This window comes from Neopsephotus bourkii, unplaced genomic scaffold, assembly GCF_033783945.1.
Source record: "Neopsephotus bourkii isolate Nb327-2 ecotype Australia unplaced genomic scaffold, CSIRO-AGI_Nbou_v1 NB_1493, whole genome shotgun sequence".
Classification (NCBI taxonomy): Eukaryota; Metazoa; Chordata; class Aves; order Psittaciformes; family Psittacidae; genus Neopsephotus; species Neopsephotus bourkii.
Genome location: NW_026901969.1, coordinates 3,228,900 through 3,250,869, shown reverse-complemented (window position 1 = coordinate 3,250,869; position 21,970 = coordinate 3,228,900). Strand labels below are relative to the sequence as shown.

Sequence of the window (21,970 nt, the reverse complement as noted above, 5' to 3'; positions counted from 1 at the left end):
ATCATGATGTGGGCTACTAAACCATTTCTTGACTTGAAGGGTTTATATAATCAGTTAACACAATATCATATTAAAAAGCAGTTTCTACAAGTGCTTCTTTTATTTATACCATACCCCCCCCCCCCCATGCTGGGATACAGATTTTATTGCAAAGGGTCTAATCTTGCAATAAGCTATACCTCAAGCTGTTTAACAGCTAAAAGAAGAATTCTGGTGATTTCCAGATAATTGATTGTATTTTCATAGCCATCTTACAGATAACATGCTTTCAGTGCCTTCTTATGGAAAATGTTCACAATATATGGATTTTATTCATGGCAGGTCCTCTGAAAATTAATATACTTCTGATAGTACATACATTTTTAAAAAATAAAGTAGATGTTGGATTTGGTCTTGAAATGGCTATAACCAAGATCTGCTTTATTATATATTTTTTTGCTTAGGTGTTTGTATGCCAATTTTTCCCATTTCACTTTCTCCTCATGTAGCTTTACCAGGGTAGGAATAATTGGGAGGGATACAGCTTTAATGCATTTTACCAACTTTTTTAAGGCATGTCCTATTGTTGCCAGGCAGAATTTTCATAAAACTTTTAAAAGTTCCTGCTATATTAGTTCTGCTGCTGATGGCAGTAATGGATGGGTGAACAGCAATTCTTAAATCGTCTGCAGCTGATCCTCAGTTGACAGAACTCTGGCACAGTTCCGTGCTTCACTGGATGCAATGTCATCCTCACACTGTTCCACGAATACTGCATACCCCTCAGAACAATGAGTTTCTTGCTCCTGCAGCTCTTTTGGACAGGTCTACCTATTCTCTGTTACCCAAACCGCTCTTGCCATCTTACTCCTGGTTTCTGGATATGGGTATAGCTGGTATGGATAAAGCTGACGAAATCCTGTAGAGAAAGTACATTGTAGATTTTTATACCATGTATTATTGCCAGTAAAGCATGAGACTTTCTTCTTGAGAATCCTTGTTTTAAAATGTTTTTCTTCCTCTTACTTGTTTATTCAAAGTAGTGAATGTATGGCAATCTTTTTATTTATTAGTGCCATGGAATGACTGCAGAGCTGTATTTTTAGGTAGTTAGCATCCAGTAGATTCACTTCAGTTGTCTTCCATTAATTGTGTCTGCCTTTACAGAAAATACAAAAATGGGCATTGTGGGGCAGGTGGAGTTTTTGCTGACTGCCTGCCTGCCTTCTGAGCAGCTCCCAGCTTCTCCTGTCTTGTGTCAGGGCTGTCCAGCTTCCCACTACCAGCATGAGCTGCTGCTAAGCCTCGCATTGTTCAAGGCTTCCTGTCAAGTGTGCCAAACTTTCCGCCTCAGTAATATGAATGGTAGTGGATTCTTTCGAGCCCAGCAACACTCTTGGCCTCCTGAAAATGCTTACTTTCTTTTCTCCTGGTGAAGGTGTGAGGAATAAGAAAAACTCCCAGGATCCAGTTCTTCCTCTCTTCCTGCTCTATTACTTCCTAAAGATTAAACCAATTGTTATAGGGCATGCAGGACTTTTAGCGATTAAAAAGGGTACTGCGGCTTCCTAAATGAGAAGATAGGCATGACTGATGTGAACTGTATTTTCAGATGGCATACTTTTAGTTCGATTTCAGACAGATACAGGGGTGGGAGGCTGAGGCATGGCACTGCTCCACTGGGAGAGGAGGTAGTAAAATGCCCTTAGAGAAGAGAGTACACCATTCTCTGATCTCAAAAGGATGAGAAAGCTCTTTCTGGGTTACTGTAAATTGGGTAGATATTCCCCATTGACAGGCAATAAAAGACACTCTAAGATTTGATACCAGAATAGCTGTAACGTTTTTCATCCTGCCTAGCAGAAGGCTGACCTAGCTTAAAGGTTGTGCAGAATGGAGAAATTCAAGAAAATTAATATTAACTGAATACAAGCTGCCCTTCATTTCAGATAGAAAGACTTTTCATTGTTATCACAGAAATAGCAACACTTCTTCATGTAAAGAGTTTATCTGTGCATGAACTCTCTTTGCCCTTCCTGAGCATGAAAGCTTTATAAATCTACTTTGGGCTCTAGCTCAATTTTCTGTTGTTGTTGATTAACCCGTTCTAGGTCCCCATAGGTTCATTCTTCTTGTCTGGGGCTAAGTGCAAGGCAGATCTGTTTTCTCTCTCCAGTTAATTAGCTAAAACTGTGTTTATTCTTTTGAGCAAAAAGCTATTTCTATATTTGCAATTATATTCGTTCATGGTCCTCCAAAAATATTTTAAGTATACGTCTAGGTTTTTAGCCATATACAGTTGTCAACTTCAAGGCAGGCTTGTGTATAGGCTGTTGTTTTGAATCTTAAAGTATTTCTACTTCAGTAGAGATTACTGCCTCCCACCTTGAAAAAAAACAACAGACAAAACAAACAAAAAAACCCACCATATAGCATTTCCCATCCCTGATCTCCAGCGACAAAGGTGACAAAGAAAGAAGGCTATTGGAATGGGGATATTTACCTGTAATACTGAAGCATGGTATCACGATGAATTGTATAATTTGAAAACTGATTTATTCAGCTGTGGAAAACACGGAATTTCCTTTGGGAAATACATGTGAATATTTATAGCCTTACCCTGGAAAACTCTACATGTGTTTTCTCATTCATTGTAGCAGTTCAGTAAAAGCAAAGACCGAATGTGCTTTTTCGTGATTATAGAATACTTAAATCTGCTTCTTGATACTGTAATCCATCTTTCTGTAAGATGCATAGGAGAAAGCTGGAAAACATGTCATTACAGTTCTCAGCTTCAGTTTTGTGAAAGTTAGATTATAGGGAGTTCATTTGTACTCTTCTGATTATACCAGCATTTAACAATGCAAATATCTGAGACTGATTGGCTCACCCAGTGTAATTTGTATGCTTTGTCGTAGAAATAAAAGTCCTTTATGTTGCTGTTTATTTCCATCTAAAATAATTCATTGCGCATTGATATCCGAAACAATACATAAGTATTTTTTCTATGCAAGTCCTAAATGACTGAAATGAAAATACATTTGAGTTTCTTCTGCTAACTTAGCTATTGCATTGCAGCATTGACTGTTTAGAGTTGCTTCTGTTTCTCCCGTATGTAGTTCCAGATTTCTTCCAGTGAAATTCTGTAAGCAGCTATAAATGTTTCTTACCATAAAGTTTTTCAGACATAAGCTGCATGCCCAGACATGAATGGCAAAGTAAGCCACAAACTTGTTGTCATGGCAATCTGGAATGCTTTTCATTTCATATTCAACTATGAAAATGTTTACAAATTTTCCATAAATATTACTCCTTCTACAGTCTAATTATTGGCGTAATGTATTTACCGAGTCATCCATCTTCATGAACTGTAAAATGTATGGACATGCGTTTCTTTAAGGGGGGAAACAAATGTTGGAAATAGGCAACTATATACTAACTCCTCTTTTCTAATTTAATTAACCTTTAGATCTGCATTAAATCATCAATTACTCTTACCAAGAATTGTTGAACAAGTAATTTCGTGCTTAACATGTAATATGAGAGAAAGAAACTGATTCATACATTATTCGCTTAGGACATAAGTCCTAAGTATGTCTGGTGGCAATCCCTTGTGCTGCTTCAAGCTGCTAATAAAGTATTTTCTTCAGAAAAAAAAAAATACCCCAGCGTATTTTGCTTTATGCACCCATTTTCCATTGTAGGCTCTGTTGTCCCCAGTGCTAGAAATGTTTATGTGACTACATCTCCAAAAGGTAAAAGACCATGTTTCCACAAAAATAATGCATGTTTCTTATTATTGCAGTGATGTTTCCTAAGAATTTAATCACCCAAGTGTTAAGTTACAGGTTCTGTTCTCTGTCCAGCCACCTACATAGAAACAGAACACTGTTCTTTTGATCCCATCAGATGACTGTAATTCTCAATAGATAGGTCAGAAATCCTCTAAAGAGAAGAAAATCTCATACCAAATAATATTTGAGCTACTTTATTGTCAAGACCTTGATTCAGAAATTTTGTGGGTCTGCACCTCAGTTAACTTGTCTAGAAGTCTTAATGTCTTCACATTTCTTTTTCTGATTTTTTACATGTATTTTCATTATGCAGATCTGAAGTCTTTATCTGGTATATAGGTATGTTCAATCCACCATCAAAATTATTTGCTGAAAAAAAGAATGTGAGGTGAGGAAATTCTTTCCTGTTAGGGTAGTGAGGCACTGGAATAGGTTGTCCAGGGAGGTTGTGAATGCTTCATCCCTGGCAGTGTTCAAGGCCAGGTTGGACGAGGCCTTGGGTGATATGGTTTAGAGCGAGGTGTCCCTGCCCATGGCAGGGGGTTTGGAACTTGATGATCTTAAGGTCCTTTCCAACCCTAACTATTCTATGATTCTATGATTCTATGATCTAGGCCTGTCTCTTAGAGTGCTGATTTGTTTCATCTAGCATTCCAGTGGTTTTCATCTGCATTTTAGTAAACAAATAACTTTTTTATTCTATTATTTTATATTATTTTTCAGTATGAAAATATCTGTGCAACAGTTTTGCTTGTACTGAATTATTATGTTTTTTTACTGAATAATTAAAGGAATAGGTTTGCAAAACTAATTAATAGGAAGTCACAGCCTAGATTTGTACTACTAAGGAATCATTATGCTTTGAGATAATGGGAGGCGGTAGTTTGTAAAGATGCAGTCTCTTGGCTGAAACCGTGGAAGTGAGGATGATGTATCATGGGTAAACCTATGCACTCAATTGTGATTCACAGTCTGATATGAATATTGCAGGGGGTACTATGCTGCCTGCATCGGTTCCTGGAGAGAGCAAGATTGGCTTTGCCTTGTAAAAGTAGCCCTCAGTGTCAATCAAAAATAAAGCGCCATGAAATATGTAACTCACAGCAGTAGATGAGCATTTCAGAAATTAAACCATCTGTTTGAACTCAATTAAAAGAGAACCCAGCAGGTTTTTTCCTAATAGAGCATTCTAGTGCTAACTCTGGAAACAACACAAGGAATTTATTATGCAATTAGAAATTATAAGGAAGCGTTCTTAATACTCATTAAATAAACCCAGCCAAGTTCATTCTCAATCGGATTTTTTACAATAAATAACTTACTAATTTTCTTCCCAATCTATAGTTCTGATGTATTTCTTATTTCAGAATGCTTTTTAGTTGTGGGTATTACATTTTTTCCCCCCACAACTTCTGAAGGACTTACGCTTCTGTTTCACAAGATGGTTTTGATGCAGCTGATATTCTCCCCCCCTCCCACACCTTTGGTGTATGTAGGTAATTAAATAGAGGCAGAACGCCCCACAATAAGCCTGGTTTTGATTTGAGATCTGCCTGAGAAGAATATGTTTGCAGACTGCTAGGAAGGGGATGGGTAGCAAGTGTCTGGCTGAAGTAATTTTATTAGAATGTCTCAGAGTAACCTCAGTACCAGTTTGAATGTATTTTTCCCTTAGGAAAGTTACAGTCTGGAGTTGTTCAAATGTCTGCTAATGAGAAGATGCTGTGAGGAGGGTATGGGTGGCTTTTCATTTCCTCCAAAGAACAGTTCCTTTTTGTTGAGCCATTCTGAACCACAGTATGCTGGTATATTGCATTTGTATATTGCTTGTATATTGCATTTACATGATTCTGTTTACCACAGTTAGCTCTCCTGGAGAGCAAATATACATTCAAGTGTACCTACCCTTCTGAAACGTGTCTTCATTTAATGAACAGCTCTATTACTGAGCTGAGGCAGTTTTATTAATTTTTCAGGTGCTCCAGTAAAGATTGTCTTTCTCTATCAGTAAATAACTTTAATATGACATAATGGTTTGTAACAGTGCCAGTTGCCTCAGCATCTGGCTGCGTCAAACTCACCAAAATCAGAGTGTGAAAGAAAACTGAATTTTTTTTCAATAAAACAACAACAGTAAAAATGAAAATCCACAATAAAATGCTAAATTAAATTCCATATAAAGGTTTCCTGTATGTCTCTTAGATTCCATGGGGTAAATGATTGATATATTCATGGTGGAGTTACTTGGAGTTTTATTGTAGCTCATTAGCTCTACTTCATTTCTTCAAATCCTGATTGAATTTAAATACACTTTAAATTATCAGACTTATTTTTTATAATTTTTGAAATGTCAGTTTGTGATCCTTCAGTAATTATATCTGAAAAATTATGTTCTGATATCTGCCTTGATGGAGTTTTTTGCTGATGAGTTGACAAATTGGATTTTTTTCCCTTAATAGAGGGAAAAAAAAGCTTTCTGAACAGGGATTATGAAATGAAGTTGCTGGCGAATGAAATTGCTAAGCCACTGGCCATCATATTTGAAAAATCATGGCAGTCAGGTGAAGTTCCTGATGACTGGAAAAAGGGAAATATAACCTCCATTTTCAAGAAGGGGAAAATGGATGACCCAGGGAATTACAGACCAGTCAGTCTCATCTCTGTGCCTGGCAAAATCTTGGAGCAGATTCTTCTGGAAGGCATGCTAAGGCACATGAAAAACAACAAGGTGCTTGGTGACAGCCAGCATGGCTTCACTAAGGGGAAATCCTGCCTGACCAATTTGGTGCCCTTTTATGATGGGGCTACAGAGCTGATGGACAGGGGAAGACAAGTTGGTGTCATCTACCTGGACTTGTGCAAAGAGTTCGACACTGTCCCACATGATATCCTTGTCTCTAAGTTGGAGAGACATCATTTTGGTAGGTGGACCACTCGGTGGATAAAGAGCTGGCTGGATGGCCACACGCACAGAGCTTTGGTCAATGGCTCAATGTCCAGCTGGAGACCAGTAACGAGTGGTGTCCCTCAGGGATCGGTGTTGGGACCAGTCTTGTTCAACATCTTCGTCGCTGACATGGACAGTGGGACTGAGTGCGCCCTCAGCAAGTTTGCCGATGACACCAAGCTGTGTGGTTCAGTTGATACGCTGGAGGGAAGGAATGCCATCCAGAGGGACCTTGACACGCTTGGGAGGTGGGCTGATGCCAACCTTATGAAGCTTAACACTGCCAAGTGCAAGGTCCTACCCCTGGGTGGGAGCAATCCCAGGCACAGCTACAGGCTGGGCAGAGATGAGATTCAGAGCAGCCCTGCAGAGAAGGACTTGGGGGTGCTGGTCGATGAGAAAATGAGCATGAACCAGCTTCAGTGTGTGCTCACAGCACAGAAAGCCAACCGTATCCTGGGCTGCATCGAAAGGAGTGTGACCAGCAGGTCAAAAGAGGTGATCCTGCCCCTCTGCTCTCGTGAGACCTCACCTGCAGTACTGTGTACAGTTCTGGTGTCCTCATCGTAAAAAGGACATGGAACTGTTGGAGCAAGTCCAGAGGAGGGCCAGGAGGATGATCAGGGGACTGGGGCACCTCCCGTATGAAGATAGGCTGAGAAAGTTGGGACTGTTCATCCTGGAGAAGAGAAGGCTGCATGGAGACCTCATAGCAGCCTTCCAGTATCTGAAGGGGGCTATAGGGATGCTGTGGATGCACTATTCATTAGGGACTGTAGTGACAGGACAAGGGGTAATGGGTTAAAACTTAAACAGGGGAAGTTTAGATTAGATATAAAGAAGAAATTCTTTACTGTGAGGGTGGTGAGGCACTAGAATAGGTTTCCCAAGGAAGTTGTGAATGCTCCATCCCTGGCAGTGTTCAAGGCCAGGTTGGACAAGGCCTTGGGTGATACGGTTTAGAGTGAGGTGTCCCTGCCCATGGCAGGGGGTTTGGAACTTGATGATCTTAAGGTCCTTTCCAACCCTAACTATTCTATGAGTCTATGATTCTAAATTGCACATAAGGCAAACTTTTTAATTTGAGGGAAAAAATGAACTCTAACAAAAAGATTCCTGGTAGGGTGGACCTGAAGTTAATTTCAGTAGGAGTCTGTGGTGTTCATATAGAATAGGTGGTATGTGCAATTAAAACATATAATGACAAAGCAAATTAAACTGAGACATCCTCTGACGACAGAACTGCACAGCGATTCTAGTTGACTCTGTATTGTAGTTTGCTCCAGTCAGGAAGGGGCTTTCTAGAGCAGTTTGGAGCAAGTGCCTGGTTTCACTGAGTAATTTTTGACGTCACATTTTGGAGATTGGAATTGAACTTTGATTTCTTGGTGCTAGTACCGTAAATACTAGTTGTCCTCTTGCGCCTTCAGAAATAATTAAAGCTTTTTAAAATGGAAAATACTGTTCACACTGTTGCTTTCTGTGTCCGTATCTTAAAGACATAGTTTGAAGTATACAGAAAGCTTCTGTTCGATAAAGTCATCAGCATATTCAGTATGAAGTACAGCCTTTCAGAGTAGGTTGTGTAGGTCTGCCACTGAACTTGTCTTGCTGTTATTGATATTGATAGAAAACAACGTAAATTTGTGTCACTTATCAGACGTGGTAAATAAGGCTGCCCTAGCAGAAAGTATTTTTTTTTACAACTCATAACCTTGTAAAAGCCCATCAAGCAATTAGTGCTCAGTAGTCTTGCTAATGGAAGACCAGATTTTAGAATGACAGCCTTAAAATCTGTAAGCTACAGGAGTCAAAATTAAATCCTTGCTCTTACTCTGGAAGTTGGTAATTTTTATATGTACTGTAGATTTAATTGCTAAATCCTGTATAGGGAACACCTGCAGGTTATTGGCTGCCCCAAAGTAGAACATGAGTTCTTATGAATTACATGGAGTACTATAATTCAGCATTTTGCAAAGGACGGATGGCATCTGCCTCTTTTCTCAGCTGTTGTCATAATCTTGTGAGTAAAATCAAAAACAGAGGGTAGACATAACTTTTTTTACAGTATGCAACAAGCATGGAAGTGATAGGAGGCAGATCAAGAAGAACAAAGGGGAAGGAAAAATTGATACATGAATATTTTATATGCAAAAATTTCAGAAAAGAAAATGTTAGTGACAAGATTTTTTCAAGTGTTTTCAGTTGTGTCTACTCTAATTAAAATGTGTTTCCTCGAACAGTGTATGTTCTCAGGAGTTTTGTGATTTATTTAAGAAGTTATAAGAGGTTTTATTTGTAAAATTGCCTTGGTAGCATTTCAACATGCTGAAGTTGCATTTTTTGACCAATTTGAAAATACCTCCAGATATTGGTAAACCATATTATGATGGAAATTTTATCACTTTATGTGATAGACATCAGTTGTACTTCCCTGCCAGTGAAATTATTATCAATAGAGGCATACAGATTGATTCTGTTGTCGCAGGCAAGCTAGGAAAAAGAAAGCATGTCAATGCAGATGTAGAATGAAGGCTAAAATTCATCCTAAAACATCCTACAGTGCCTATAATCTTCTAGTGTTTTCTGTCTTTTTTCTGTAATGCTCTAACATCACAGTTTTTGTGTGAGCTCTCTTAATTGTGATTGTGCATGATATAAGCCTTGAACAGATTAGCAAGATTTTCATTCTTTGTGCTCAGATCAAGTATTTCAAGTTGCATAATCATTTGCACAATGTATCTCAAAGTTATACCTTACAACTATAAATGCCTAAATAGTTTTGGAAAACATACAGTAGTGTCAATATTAATCTGGTTCTGAAGCATTTGATTCAGCTGACTACACTTGTCAGCCAAAGGCTCATAGCCCTGTTTGACACTTGGCATTCATCTGAACTTCTTGAGTCAAAAAGCTGGAAAACTTATTATTTTGAAATTTCCTTAATTAGAACTTCACAAAATTTTAAGGCCAGAAATTAGCACTTCTTCATTCTGAAATTTCAGCAGTTGGCTATTTTACTCAAAAAAAGAAAATTCTAATGCAGTATTTCATATGCTTGTGACAAGCATTTTGAAAAGCTATATGACCTTTTCTGGGTACTGATCTATTTGATCAGTATCTGGGCCAAACCAGAGAGATGATGATTTTTTTTTTCTCAGCAGGCATTTTTATTTTCCAATGACGTTTTATTTAATTGAAAAAAATTAACCTTTTTTAAATACTAGTAGTATATAATGGGAGTATAATTCTGTGATTAAAATCTCAGATAATCTTTAAATCAGAGTTTTCTGTGCAGATTAGACAGTTTCGATTGCGTTAATATAGACAGCTATTCTTATCACCCTGCATGTGTGCCCTGCATGCTGCTGGGCAAAGTACAATATATTCCTTTTTCTTTTAAGACTTTTAAATTAAAGGTGGGGTTTATCTTTAGGCAGTAGCACAAAGCCATTTATTTTTCTGGTTTCCAAAAATTAGAAAGTAAGTTTGTGCAAAAATACATTTACTCACAAATTGAATTTAATTTTTGAAAGTTTTTTCTTAATAGGACAAAATTCTATAAGTTTCTGAGCAATTTCTGTTTGTATGTTAACACAGATGCCATTTCTATTCAGCAAGTTTGTCATTTGGTGGGAGTAGACTTCCTACTTAGCATCTAGCATGCCAGTGTTAGATAAGGTAAAGAAGTTGTTAAATGTTTTATACCATAATCATATCTATATAGTAAAATTATCAAATTGCAGATATCAGAGCACAGTTGAATTTCTATAAACAAAAATTAAGTCATTTGAAGATTTTTCTAATGACGTCCTAAAGTGGTAGGAAAATTGGATAAGATTGTGCTATCATATACTAATGACAATATTTGAGCTGGAAACCTAAGAAGCTTAATTAGAAACACTGACTCCTGGAAAATGGTGGGGTTTTTTTAAATATAGACATTACATTAAATACTCATAACGTATGTTCCTGTTTAGCTTTTATTGTGGTAATGCAAGTATGTTATCCAAAAATGTCTATCACGCTTTCTGTATAAACTGAGAGCAATTACTAAGGATTTTTAAGCATAAATCAAAGCAATTGATCCATGGCAATGGGGGAGAAAATCTAGGAACAGAAATAACAAATGTATGTACATTTTTTGTGGGACATTTTAATCTGATGTTATGATCTGCAGCCTTCCCTATTTGTAATGCATGCTTTTGTTTCTGATATATAAAACAATATACTCTGAATATATATAGAGGCCAGTGGCAGGTTTTCAGCAGCAAGATATAACATATATCTATATATGCCTGTTTGGTTATGGATAACCATGTTTTTAAAACTCTGAGCAGTCTCTGAAAGTTAAGATGAAAAAGATGCTGAGCAAAAAAATATCCACTGACTGGAGAACATTGGTGCAAAAAATGTCCCCTATTGATGTGATAACTTGAGAAGCAAAGTAGACTCTTGAAGCTTCCTTCCCATGCCAAGTCTAGAACTCTTCACTGATTCACAGCTGTGGGTTAGCCTTGCTGATATCTAAATCTACAAGCAAACTGAATAACTTCATGGTATGCTTGTGAATGAAAACTCCCACATCTGCCAGCCATAAATAAAATGGTAAACCTCTTCCTTCAGTCTTAAATTTCTGGTTTTAAATGTACGTATCCTGTAGTTTACCATTTTAGACAGCATAGTCTCCAGCGTTTGAAAACATGTAAGATTAGATCCATACAAACACGTTCTACGTCTATTCTCCTTCCAACGGGCAAGTTAAAGTGTCATCTGCTTTGAATGTCCAGATGAGAGTGTCCAAATATAAAATAATAATTTAAAAAAATATACATGACCTAACATTTCTGTAGGGCAATCAGTTGTTAAGGTGGCCACATATTAACTTTTGCTGTTCTGCCTTATTAACTTGGTATATTACCTTAACTTGATACTGAACTTGAGAAACAGTATCCAACAAAAACTAATTTTTTTTTCCAATCGATTTTTATGTGTTTTCTTTTTTGATTTTTTTTCCTTTTTTTTTTTTTTTTTTTTGTCAGGAGGGTGTTCATCTCCCCTGGATATGAATAATAGCTTGGTGAACAAAATATTAGTAGAGTACTAAACAACGTCTCTTTCTGTTTAATGACATATTAGTAAATAATAACTAAGGTTGTTCTCTATCAGTGTTAACAATGTAGATGTCTTAAAGATGATGACTGAATCCAAGGATCCATTCTCCCCTCGAGCCTAGGCTTGTTAATTTGATTTATATAGCTAAGTATGTTAGTCAGTCTTAAGGAAATTAGATCAGGACGCAGGCTCCCTTTGCAGCAGACTTCTAGGTCCATTTCTGACTAATACAACTGTGGAAACTGTGCTCTTCACAATGTTTATTCAAATTAGTACTTGAAAGGAGAATGGTTTTCTCTCCATTCCCCCTCCTCACAATTTAAGCTGAAAGCTGTCAACACAAAAACATGCTTATTGAAATTGTTCATGAGTAGACTTGCAATTTAAATAATGGTGTCCTTAACTGTCATAGAGGAAAAGATACAGAGCATTCTTCCATTTTAAGAGTTTGCAGAGATGATGGGTTGTTTTTTTTTTTGTTGTTGTTTTCCAGAAGCAGTGAATGCTTTGCTCTCTGGCCTGATAACACAGGAAATCCCTCTCAGCTCTGAATTTTATGCTTTTTTATTCTCCCTGTTCCATACTATTTTGCCACACATCCTGTCATCTTGTTCCAGAATGCTTTTTGCATCAAGTTATCAGTTCCTAGACAATTTACTCTTGTCATCTTAGTCAACTTCCTTGAGATAATTGTCTTAGTTGTGATTCATGCGCTGTTTGGAACAAAACATAGTATATGCAAACTGAAGTCCTTAAGAGGCCTTATAACCAACTAGAAACATGAGTCTCCAGAAGGAATAACTGGTATTTGGCTTATCTGGCAACACTAGGTCGCTCCTGTAAAAAGGTCAGTGTGTCACTGCTGAATTTAGTGTTGACAATGAATTGCACTGGAGAGTAATATCCAGTTGGCAGCAACCATCTTGCTGTATGTCCCTCCCCCTTCCTCTCCTTTTACCTTCACAGCCCACACTTATGCTTTAAAGTAGTATGCTTACATCTTGGTGCAACTCCTAGGTCATGTTTCTACTCAGAATAAGGTTTCTTGAAAGCAAGTGCCACCCCTGAAACGATTGTACTGTCCATGGTTATCTTGAGCGATAAAAAAGGAGCTGTTGACATTTTGATTGCTTCAGAAAATACTATGCTGTGCTACAACAATAACACAAGTAATAAAAGTTCAAGTCAAAATTCTTGCTATCACTGTAGGAGGATAAAAAATGCATGACAGCACATTATCTCATGGTCACTGATAAGATGAAGCAGCCCGCCATGCTACAACTAATACTCTGCTGCTTCATTACTCAGTCACTGTACCTCCAATGTATCTTCAGTTATCAGAGAGAAATATCTGAATTCTTCACACATATTTAACTAAAAATACTTGGATGAAATATTCACATATGGATACATTTTCTGTCCATCTTTAAGTATGAACTATTCAACAGGAACCCTTAAAAATACAAGTGTCCTTAATTGCACTGTTTTAAAATAAAACACAGCTTCTGTGTTTTGAATGGATTGGCCATGCTTATTACAGTATTCATTAAACAGTCCTGAGGTTGTTTTCAGACATCAGCAAGATCATGCACTGCAGTAATTCATTAAGAGCAAGATGGATACTGGCAACATCTTTTCAGTGACCTTTTAAAATGGCTAAGTGAGAAGTAGCTTGCACTTGTGATTCTACTGGATAAAAATTTGCATGTTTCTTCTTATAAGTACCCTGTCAGCAACAAAATGCACTTTCAGAATGTGCTTCCCTACCTCTGTGGTATTGAGCCGAGAAGTCATCTGTAAGCAGAACTTTGAGGAAAACAATTTCAGATTTCATTGCTTGTGTTTGGGATGTTGTTTGTTCATACTTATCTAACAAACATGGAAGATGTTTTCAGCTAGGTTGTTTGTATTTTTTTCTTTCTCCATACTTCTTAGGCAGATGTAGGAGTAAACTTCTCTTCTGTTTGGCACTGTTCTTTTGATATGACATTTGCTACATGGGGAGCCAGTAATTTATCTTCTGTATCACTAAGATTCATTCTATTTGTGAATTCAGTACTGTACACATTTATACCAGTGTAATCTGGAAATACTACTCAGAATTATTCTGAATTATGTGGACATTCCATAGTTCTGTAATTTTAGAGAGGACTTTTAATTTAGATTAAAATTTTTGCATAGCAAAGGCTCTCATTTAATTTTGGCAGGGTTTTTATAAAGTAATTTTTAGAAAGTTTGGACGAACTGTCATCAATGTAAACCAAAACACCTCAGGCAGCTAAGTGCATGCCTTTTGCTATTTTGTTATTCATTAGCTACTCTGTTATTCTTCTCCCCTCCCCTGTATGCGCACCTCCCCCAAGCCTCCCTCAAAAACACTAAGGAAACATGCGCACCATGGTAAAAATGCTAATAAAGAGAATAATTCCCAATAGACCATAAAAGACAGCATTTATAATCCCGATAGAAATGCCAGTCAGCTTTTTTTGATGTAAAGCATCTGCCTCCAAAAGGAAATGAAGGCAGGCCTGTTTCTCCTTTCAAGTCTCTGAAATAGTAGGTGGTGTCATTTGTTATACAGTGCTACAAGTCCCGTGTTATTGCACTGGTAGCTGCCGACTGCCTTTGTTAACATACTGAAAAGTTTTATCATCTGTCTTTAATAAAAGACAATATATGTGAAGAAAAACTGTAGCAAATGTCTCTTGCTGTCTTGTCCTCAGACCATCATTTATAGCTGTCAGGGAGTGATGGCAATGATGTGTAATCTAGCAGCCACCCAAAATTCTTGTGACTTTTACGATAGATACTGGAGTGGCTGATACCCTAGGAACTTAGGGAGCAGTCTGTCTGAAATTGTGTGCATTTCCTCATTTAAAACATGCAGGACGTGGAATAAGCTTTCAGCTGTACCTGAAATGAGTTATCAGTTCCCCTTGTCCAAAGATACGTTTGTTTAGAGTATTAACAGCGTAAAATCTGTGTGTCTCCAGGAAATTGGGAATGACGTGTAGAAACTGGAAAATTTCAAGGTCACTCAAAAGGCGTGGATTTGGTTCTTTTTCTAGATGTATTTGTTGCATGGGCTAGTGGAATTATATATTGAATTAAAGACATGATGGCAGAAGAGTTTTCTTAGCTAGGCATATAGTCTTATGTATGTGACTTTCTTTCGAGTATTTGATTAGTACCATACACATACCACATTTTCAGGGGATTGTGGAGGAAATGGAGAGGAATTCTGGAAGCCACATGAGACAACTGTGTTACTTCCCACACAATAAGTTTGTGGATGTTGTAGAATTAGCCCTGAGCAGATTTTAACTTCTGTCTTATTTAACGTGAGGCTTTTTAATCCTTCCCCATTGTAAAATTTGTCTAGATGCAGACATATGCACAGTAGTAGGAAGACAAATTATTGTGCTCTTCAAAAAAGCTGTATGATTCATAAACTCTAATGAGACAAATAAGGAGCGCAATTAGTGGGAACGGACCATCCTACTCATGATTTGAGAAAATTCTACAAATAAATTAATAAATGTGTGGATATATAGTCATCCACACTGGAGCTGTTTTACAGTCATTCTTCAATTACATCACTTCAGTTAGCACCCAGAACATCTGTAATAAAGGAGTGTATTATTCCATTTATAAAATAGTATGTGAGACTGGTCTTACAAAGATGGAGACAATATGCAGTCCATAGCAAAGATTACATCCCATGAGTTTACTTTTACTTCCCTGTACAGAATATGATTGAAGAGGAAATCTTGGAGAGTATTTGATTGGGAACACTGTATAAAATCCAGGAGGACTTTCTGTTTCATTTTATTTTTAGTAGAACAAAGTAACTAACTTAGGGGTGGTGGAAATAATCTGTCAGGGGAAAGCAAAATAAATTAAAACTAAAATAACTTCACATTCTACTGTATTAGCATTATGATGTTTACAATAGGGAGGGCTGAACTCTTTTTTTTTTTTTTTTTGCTTAATTTTGAAACTCTGGAAGCCAATTATTCTGAAAATATGGTGTGTTGCAGTCCTTTATGAATTTTTGAGATACTTGTGTTAATAGGTGAAAAGAAGCAGGATGAAAGCTGAATAAAAAGATAAATATTTGTAGGAAATAAGACTGACAAAACTAGAGAATTTTCTGAACAACATTCCCACCACAAAATTTAGGTTTTAGACGCAAAAATTCAAGAATTATGGAGTTTTGGGGTTTGGTTGGTTGGTTGGTTGGGTTTTTTTGTATGTTTGTTTGTAGGTTATTTGGTTTTGTTTTGTTTTGTTTTTTTCAGAAGTATAAGAGTAATGAGTTTAACTTGCTAGTGGAGAGGTTGGAACAAGTCTTACTTATCCTAATTACTTCCTATTACCTCGTAAGTCTGGGAGACCAACTGTAGTGTGTTTTTTATTGACCTTCTACATACCATATTTTCCTGAAGTTATTGTCACTGAAAGGCTTCTAAAGCATAGCAACACCCACACAGAGTAGTCAGAAGCTGAGTTTCCATGTGGGTTCACGTTTGAGTATTGTATCTTGATCATTGGTGAGTGGTGCCTTGAAACACTGATCTTCTCAGACAGAAGTATGTGATTTCAAAAGTGAGCATCCCTGAAGGTTATTGGAAATGATAGGGCCTTGAGAAAGAATACCACAGTGAACTTTGTGTAGTTTTTTCCCCGTTTTCTTTGAAATGAAAGGTACTGGTTTTGCAAATGCCTTTCTTGTGCTCTCACTAGTATGTGAATGCCAGGTAGTTGAAAAAATGTAGGTTAGACTTTTCAGCTTCATATATCTGCTTTTCTGCCCTTGCAATATTGTTAACTCCAGTAACCAGGCATGTTTAATTATCATGAACATCCTATTATTTCATAATGGAATAATCTAAAGATGAAAATATAAAAACAAGAAATGTTTTGTCTTAGCTAAAGATGGAAAATTGATAGTAACATAAGAAGCTTTTTAACATATTTGTTCTGATTTTTTCACTTCTTTTTTATTAAAGTAGCATGTGTTCCCACCACTGTTCATTTTATTCAATCATTCATTAAGAAATAATTGCCACAGCCTGAATCTAAATGGATATCCTAGAACCTCTGAACATCCTTACAATCTGAGAACAGATTGTATTTTCTACTAGTTGTAATTAAGACAAAGAGAGAAAAGGGATGAGTTCCAGTGTGCTAACTATTCCCAACAACTATAAACTCTTTATTGGCAATGGGTTGAATTAAAATTAAATTCCTGTCTTTAATCCACTCTTGGATCATTTTAATTTTCTCTTGGAAACTGTGCTATGCCTACATTACCACATGTAAAGCTTTATGAGTTCTGTGTTTCCTCATTAAACAGAGAAGTCTATGCTTGTAGACACCAGAGCTTGACCTGTTTAAAGCACAAAGTATACAGCAGCTGTTCAGAAACTTTTTCTTGTTATCTCTATTTGCTTAAATTGCTAAAGTGCTTCCATGAAAAGTCTAGAAACATAAGGGAATAATTTAAGTGGAAGAAGATTGAAAAGAAAACTTGAAAATATTCCTAATATTTCTCCATCCATTTTTTTGTACCAGTATCCGGCTGCCCTGATGAATCTTGGAGCCATTCTCCATCTGAATGGTAAACTGAAAGAGGCTGAAGAAAACTACCTCCGTGCTCTTCAACTTAAACCTGATGATGTCATCACTCAGTCTAATCTTCGCAAATTGTGGAATATCATGGAGAAGCAAGGTTTGAAGACATCCAAAACATGATGAAAACTTAATGATGATGAAAACTCTGAACTTTTTTTATCTTAAACTGATTAAAACCACGAACTAGAACTTCCACACAGCTGTTGGATAAGAGAACTCATTGGACTTAACTGCAAGGATCAGAGGTCTTAATTGCTGCTAGGAGAAGCTATTCTGCTTTTTGGCGTAAGGTTTTTTTGCTAGATAAATAGAAAAAAGGAGACTTTGAGATATTCATGAAGGACTTGTTACCCCACAAAAATATTTAGAATCATAGCACTTGACAGAAGCTGTTTTGGCATGTTTGATAAGTCATTGCAAATCCCACATTGCTCACTTTTGGGTGGGTACTTGAAATGTATACTGTCATAGAAGTATTAAGGGAAGATTGTACAGTATACACTAAGCCACATGGGAGTAAAAGTGGTAAGGGTAGGTTAAAGTGTTTTGCTGATACTGTAATTCATTAAAATGTATACTAAATCCAGTGTGTTTGCAGTTTGTCTTAATACTACTGTATCTCACTTTAGAACCACTTGCTTACCAATTTCACAGCTCTTATGGTATTTTTTTTTCAAACATGTCATTTGTGATTAGATGACAGCATTCAAAATTGTTTGCTGAGAATATGCATATTATTTCAGCTTGTTAAGTTTTAATGCAATTTTCTTGAGATACACAGTCAAATGGCTGCATGATAGACAGGATGAGCAAGGAACCACCCATATTCTACATTAGCTGTGTATGCAGAGTGGTAAAAATAAACTAACACAAAAGTCCAGAAGTGTGGTTTAGCAATACAAGCAAGACTGATGTTTGCCCTGATATCAAAAGAGTGTGATCATCTTAAAGAAAAAAAAAAAAAGGTATTATAGAGCAATGTGTTTGACTCTCTCTACATTGCTGTCTAATAAGACCAACTTTAAACTTGACTGTCCTTACAGTATTTTTGCAGTAACTCAGCCAAGTGAGATTTGAAAATATTAGTGCTTGGATATGCTATAGTTGAGACTTCATGAGGAACTCTGAGAAAAGGGAATGTTATAAATTAGTGAGACTAGCAGATAAGTGAAGGGACTGCATTAGGTCATGCCTGAAACAGTGCAGCTCAAGAGAAAATTGTAAAGGTGGTTGCCAGTTATTTTTCACAGTGGTGGTGTTTTTAAAAATATTACCTATTTAGATTCTAACCAAATACTAGCATTCTGTTTATATTCTGACGTGTGTGCTAGCACCAGAGCTGTCGAATATCTAAATATGCTTTTGGTGAGGTTCAGTTTATTTCTGTTTCAAAATTATTTGGCCTAGTTACTGGTTTAGTCTTCAGTTTTTAAATGTTAAAATAATTTATTTTAAATTGCTGTGTATTGAAGCTTTAGTAATCCCCCCCCCCCCCCCCGCCATTTGTTAACTGCTTTCTTTCTTTGGAATAATTATTGTTGCTTTTAATTTTTTTAATTACCTGTTGGTATCTGCTTCAGTGTTCTTTTCATAAGGGTAGAGGTAATGTTAAAATGGTAGAGCACCTTGAACTGAAGCTTCTCCACGATCTTCTGTTAAAATCTCTTTATTACTGAGAAATGGTTTGGGTTTTTTTCAGTTTGCTTTTTAACTATTGAGCAACATTCCAGCAAAACTGTAGAGAAGGATACTTTGCTGCATTTATTTATTTATTACTTGACTGCAGCAACTTTACCTGCCATTAACACAACAGTCTGTAACTGTTGCTATTTCCTTTTTTTTTTGTTTGTATTTCCTTGCAACTTTTGTGGTTAACGTGTGTACGTAACAGGAAAGGGGACACTTGAGTTACACATAACCTTCTTATTCATTCTCCCCATCATACACTTGGATTTAAAATCTGTATTGAAATAGATTGGGGAATAGCTGTTTCAAAGTCAGTATAGTAAAAAATCATAGTAGTGTGTGTTTCCTTTTATTTCCTCTTGCTCTCTGAAATACCATACATTGCTAAGCTTACAACTGGCCTACCAAAAGGGCCAGAGGGGCAAGATTGTTTGGTTTCATCGAGTGTGTCAGGCTTTTCTCAAATATTGTTATGGCTGGAAAAGCAAAATTGAAGGTTCGAGAGTTGAATTTCTACTTTATCATTGAAAGCAGTGTTAGAATACAATGGTAGCTTGAACTTATTCTCCTGCTTTACTCACTTTCTGGAAGAAGTATAGAAATAAATTAGATAGTTGCTATAACTAAACTCAATATAAAACTGTGGTATCCTGCAGCTTCATTTGCTCAACAGCCATCGAACTTTGATGGCTTCTTGGTCTTAACCACTCACTATGTTATTTGTCTCTTTCAACTTGTACTCATTCTTGTTTAGTAATTTTTATTCATTGCACAGAAGGGGGAAAAGGGGAGCACTCCTGTGATACAGTGTCATGCTTACCTTGATAACTGGTTTTGTTTGATTCTTAAAAAAAAAAAAAAGAAAAGAAAAAAGGACTAGCGTAAATTTAACAAGAATGTCCCTGAAAATACATTTTTTTAATATAGGTCTGGGCTTGATAACTTTCTTCTTTTGGGATAAATTTAAAACATGTTTAAAATATGTCTCTGCTCAGGGATTTATGGTGGATTATTGCAGACAGTGCTAAAAAAAAAGAAAAAAAGAGCACAAGACAAGTTTACTAAATTAAAATTTTATTTTTTGAGAAACTGTTCTTTGTATAAATTATCAGATTTGTAGGCTTTCCTTTTTGTAGAAATAATTGTTTATGTGCTAGATAAGAGAATTTCAATTTTGTTTTCAACAATAAAGCATTGATAATTAATACGCTGTGCATTCCTTTATGTGTTACTGTAACAACACTTGGTTTTGGTTTTAAATTATTCTAATTCAATGAGTTATATTGACTGGTTTACGCATGGGAGAACTATATAGCGTAAGTAGAGCACAACCTGTTACAGCTGGCTTTCTTCTATATTCTATTGCAATTATACTTCAGCTAATATTTTCAGAAAGGTTCTCTGGGAGCATTTTTTTATATTTCTACTTACTACATCTAGCCAAAGGGGTATGGTAACTATTATAGTTGATTATTGTTTCCAAACTGTTAAGGGAATAAAAGCTGATGAATAAGATATATTTATAAATTAGTTTTGAATTGACATACAAACATGATGTCAGTTAAAATGGTTCTAAAATGTATAATTGGCTACAAAAACTGGAAAGAAGAATTCTCTTACATACATGGATTTTTTAGTGTCTGAGATCACTTTTCTCTCATGCTGCAATGTCACTTGATCCGTTTCAGATCTGCTGCCTTCCTGTGCATGAGGTGTTTTGAAGTAACATGGTTCTTTGACCTTTGCTTTTCTCTTAATCTTCTATGGACAGAACCTTCTTACCTAAGTGGACCTAATGCTAATTTTCTCATACCTTTCTAGTTCTGTTGCATTCAGTTCTTATGCACTGATTTGCTCTATGGTTGAAAAGTGTTGCTAGGTATGAACAGAGCACTATAGGGGCTTTAGGTCACTGACTTCTAAATTCAGCTGTTATGCCTTATTTTTAAGAAAAGGTCATGCCTCACCTTCAGATGTGGTCATTCCTTGACTACCTAGGCTTTGATGAAATGGCAGACAATGAACACAGAGTATGCAAGCACTAATCTGATCTGTGTCACTCTTTTCTCATGGAAATGGAGCCTAAACACATCCTCTGGCATCTTATGGCAAAGCCCTTGTCTGTGAGATCCTGTTCTCTCTACCTTGTGTTGTGCTTCTGATGTTTCTGTTCTTCCAAGCATCACACTTTTTGGGTAGCAGATACCCAATGCTTTTTTGATGAAGGCACATGGCAGCTCTATGGTGGCTTTTTAGTCCTGCTATATTACGCTGGCCTACCAGAACTTGCTTGCTGAAGCTGGCACAGATGGCTGTATTACTTCTGGGACTTGAACCAGTATAAAAGTAAGCACCAAATTATTCTGTGTAAATATACCAGCTCACCTGAATCAGGCGTGGGACTCTCAGTTGTAGGCATTCGCATAGCAGCTTTGCCTGACAGGAGTAAATGCAGGTAGAATGACAGATTCTACCTTCAGTCGCTGACAGCTGAATTGCTCTGTTTATTTTGCTGCATCCCTAAGGGTTGCAAAGGAGAGATTTTTGTGAGAGAAGCTGGAGATTAAGAAATAAATTGTGGGAAATCTAAAGAGAATCCCATATAACCACTTACCTTTTTGGAATTATTTCTGGTCCTTTGAAATAAAATAGGGGCCCCACTCAGGTGTCATATGGGCTCCCTCAGTTGGAACGACCCTACAATTTGAAAACTCCCTGTCTTGCTTCACACAGATAGTGAGTGTTTAATCACTCTGAGATTCAGTATTGTGATACTGGAAGAATGTATTTACAAGAACAGAATAAATGCAAT

At 36.7% G+C, this 21,970-nt stretch overlaps 1 protein-coding gene across 3 annotated transcripts in view; it reads left to right on the top strand.

Annotated features, from left to right (window-relative positions):
* TMTC2 (transmembrane O-mannosyltransferase targeting cadherins 2) overlaps nt 1-18,058 on the top strand; it is a 245,155-nt gene extending 227,097 nt beyond the window's left edge. For all 3 annotated transcript variants that reach the window (XM_061369363.1, XM_061369366.1, XM_061369364.1), the window contains one exon: nt 17,413-18,058. In XM_061369363.1, coding sequence (XP_061225347.1) covers nt 17,413-17,592 — 180 coding nt within the window. In that variant the 3' untranslated portion in view covers nt 17,593-18,058. The remainder of the gene's footprint in view (nt 1-17,412) is intronic.
* The last annotated feature ends 3,912 nt before the right edge of the window (nt 18,059-21,970 follow it).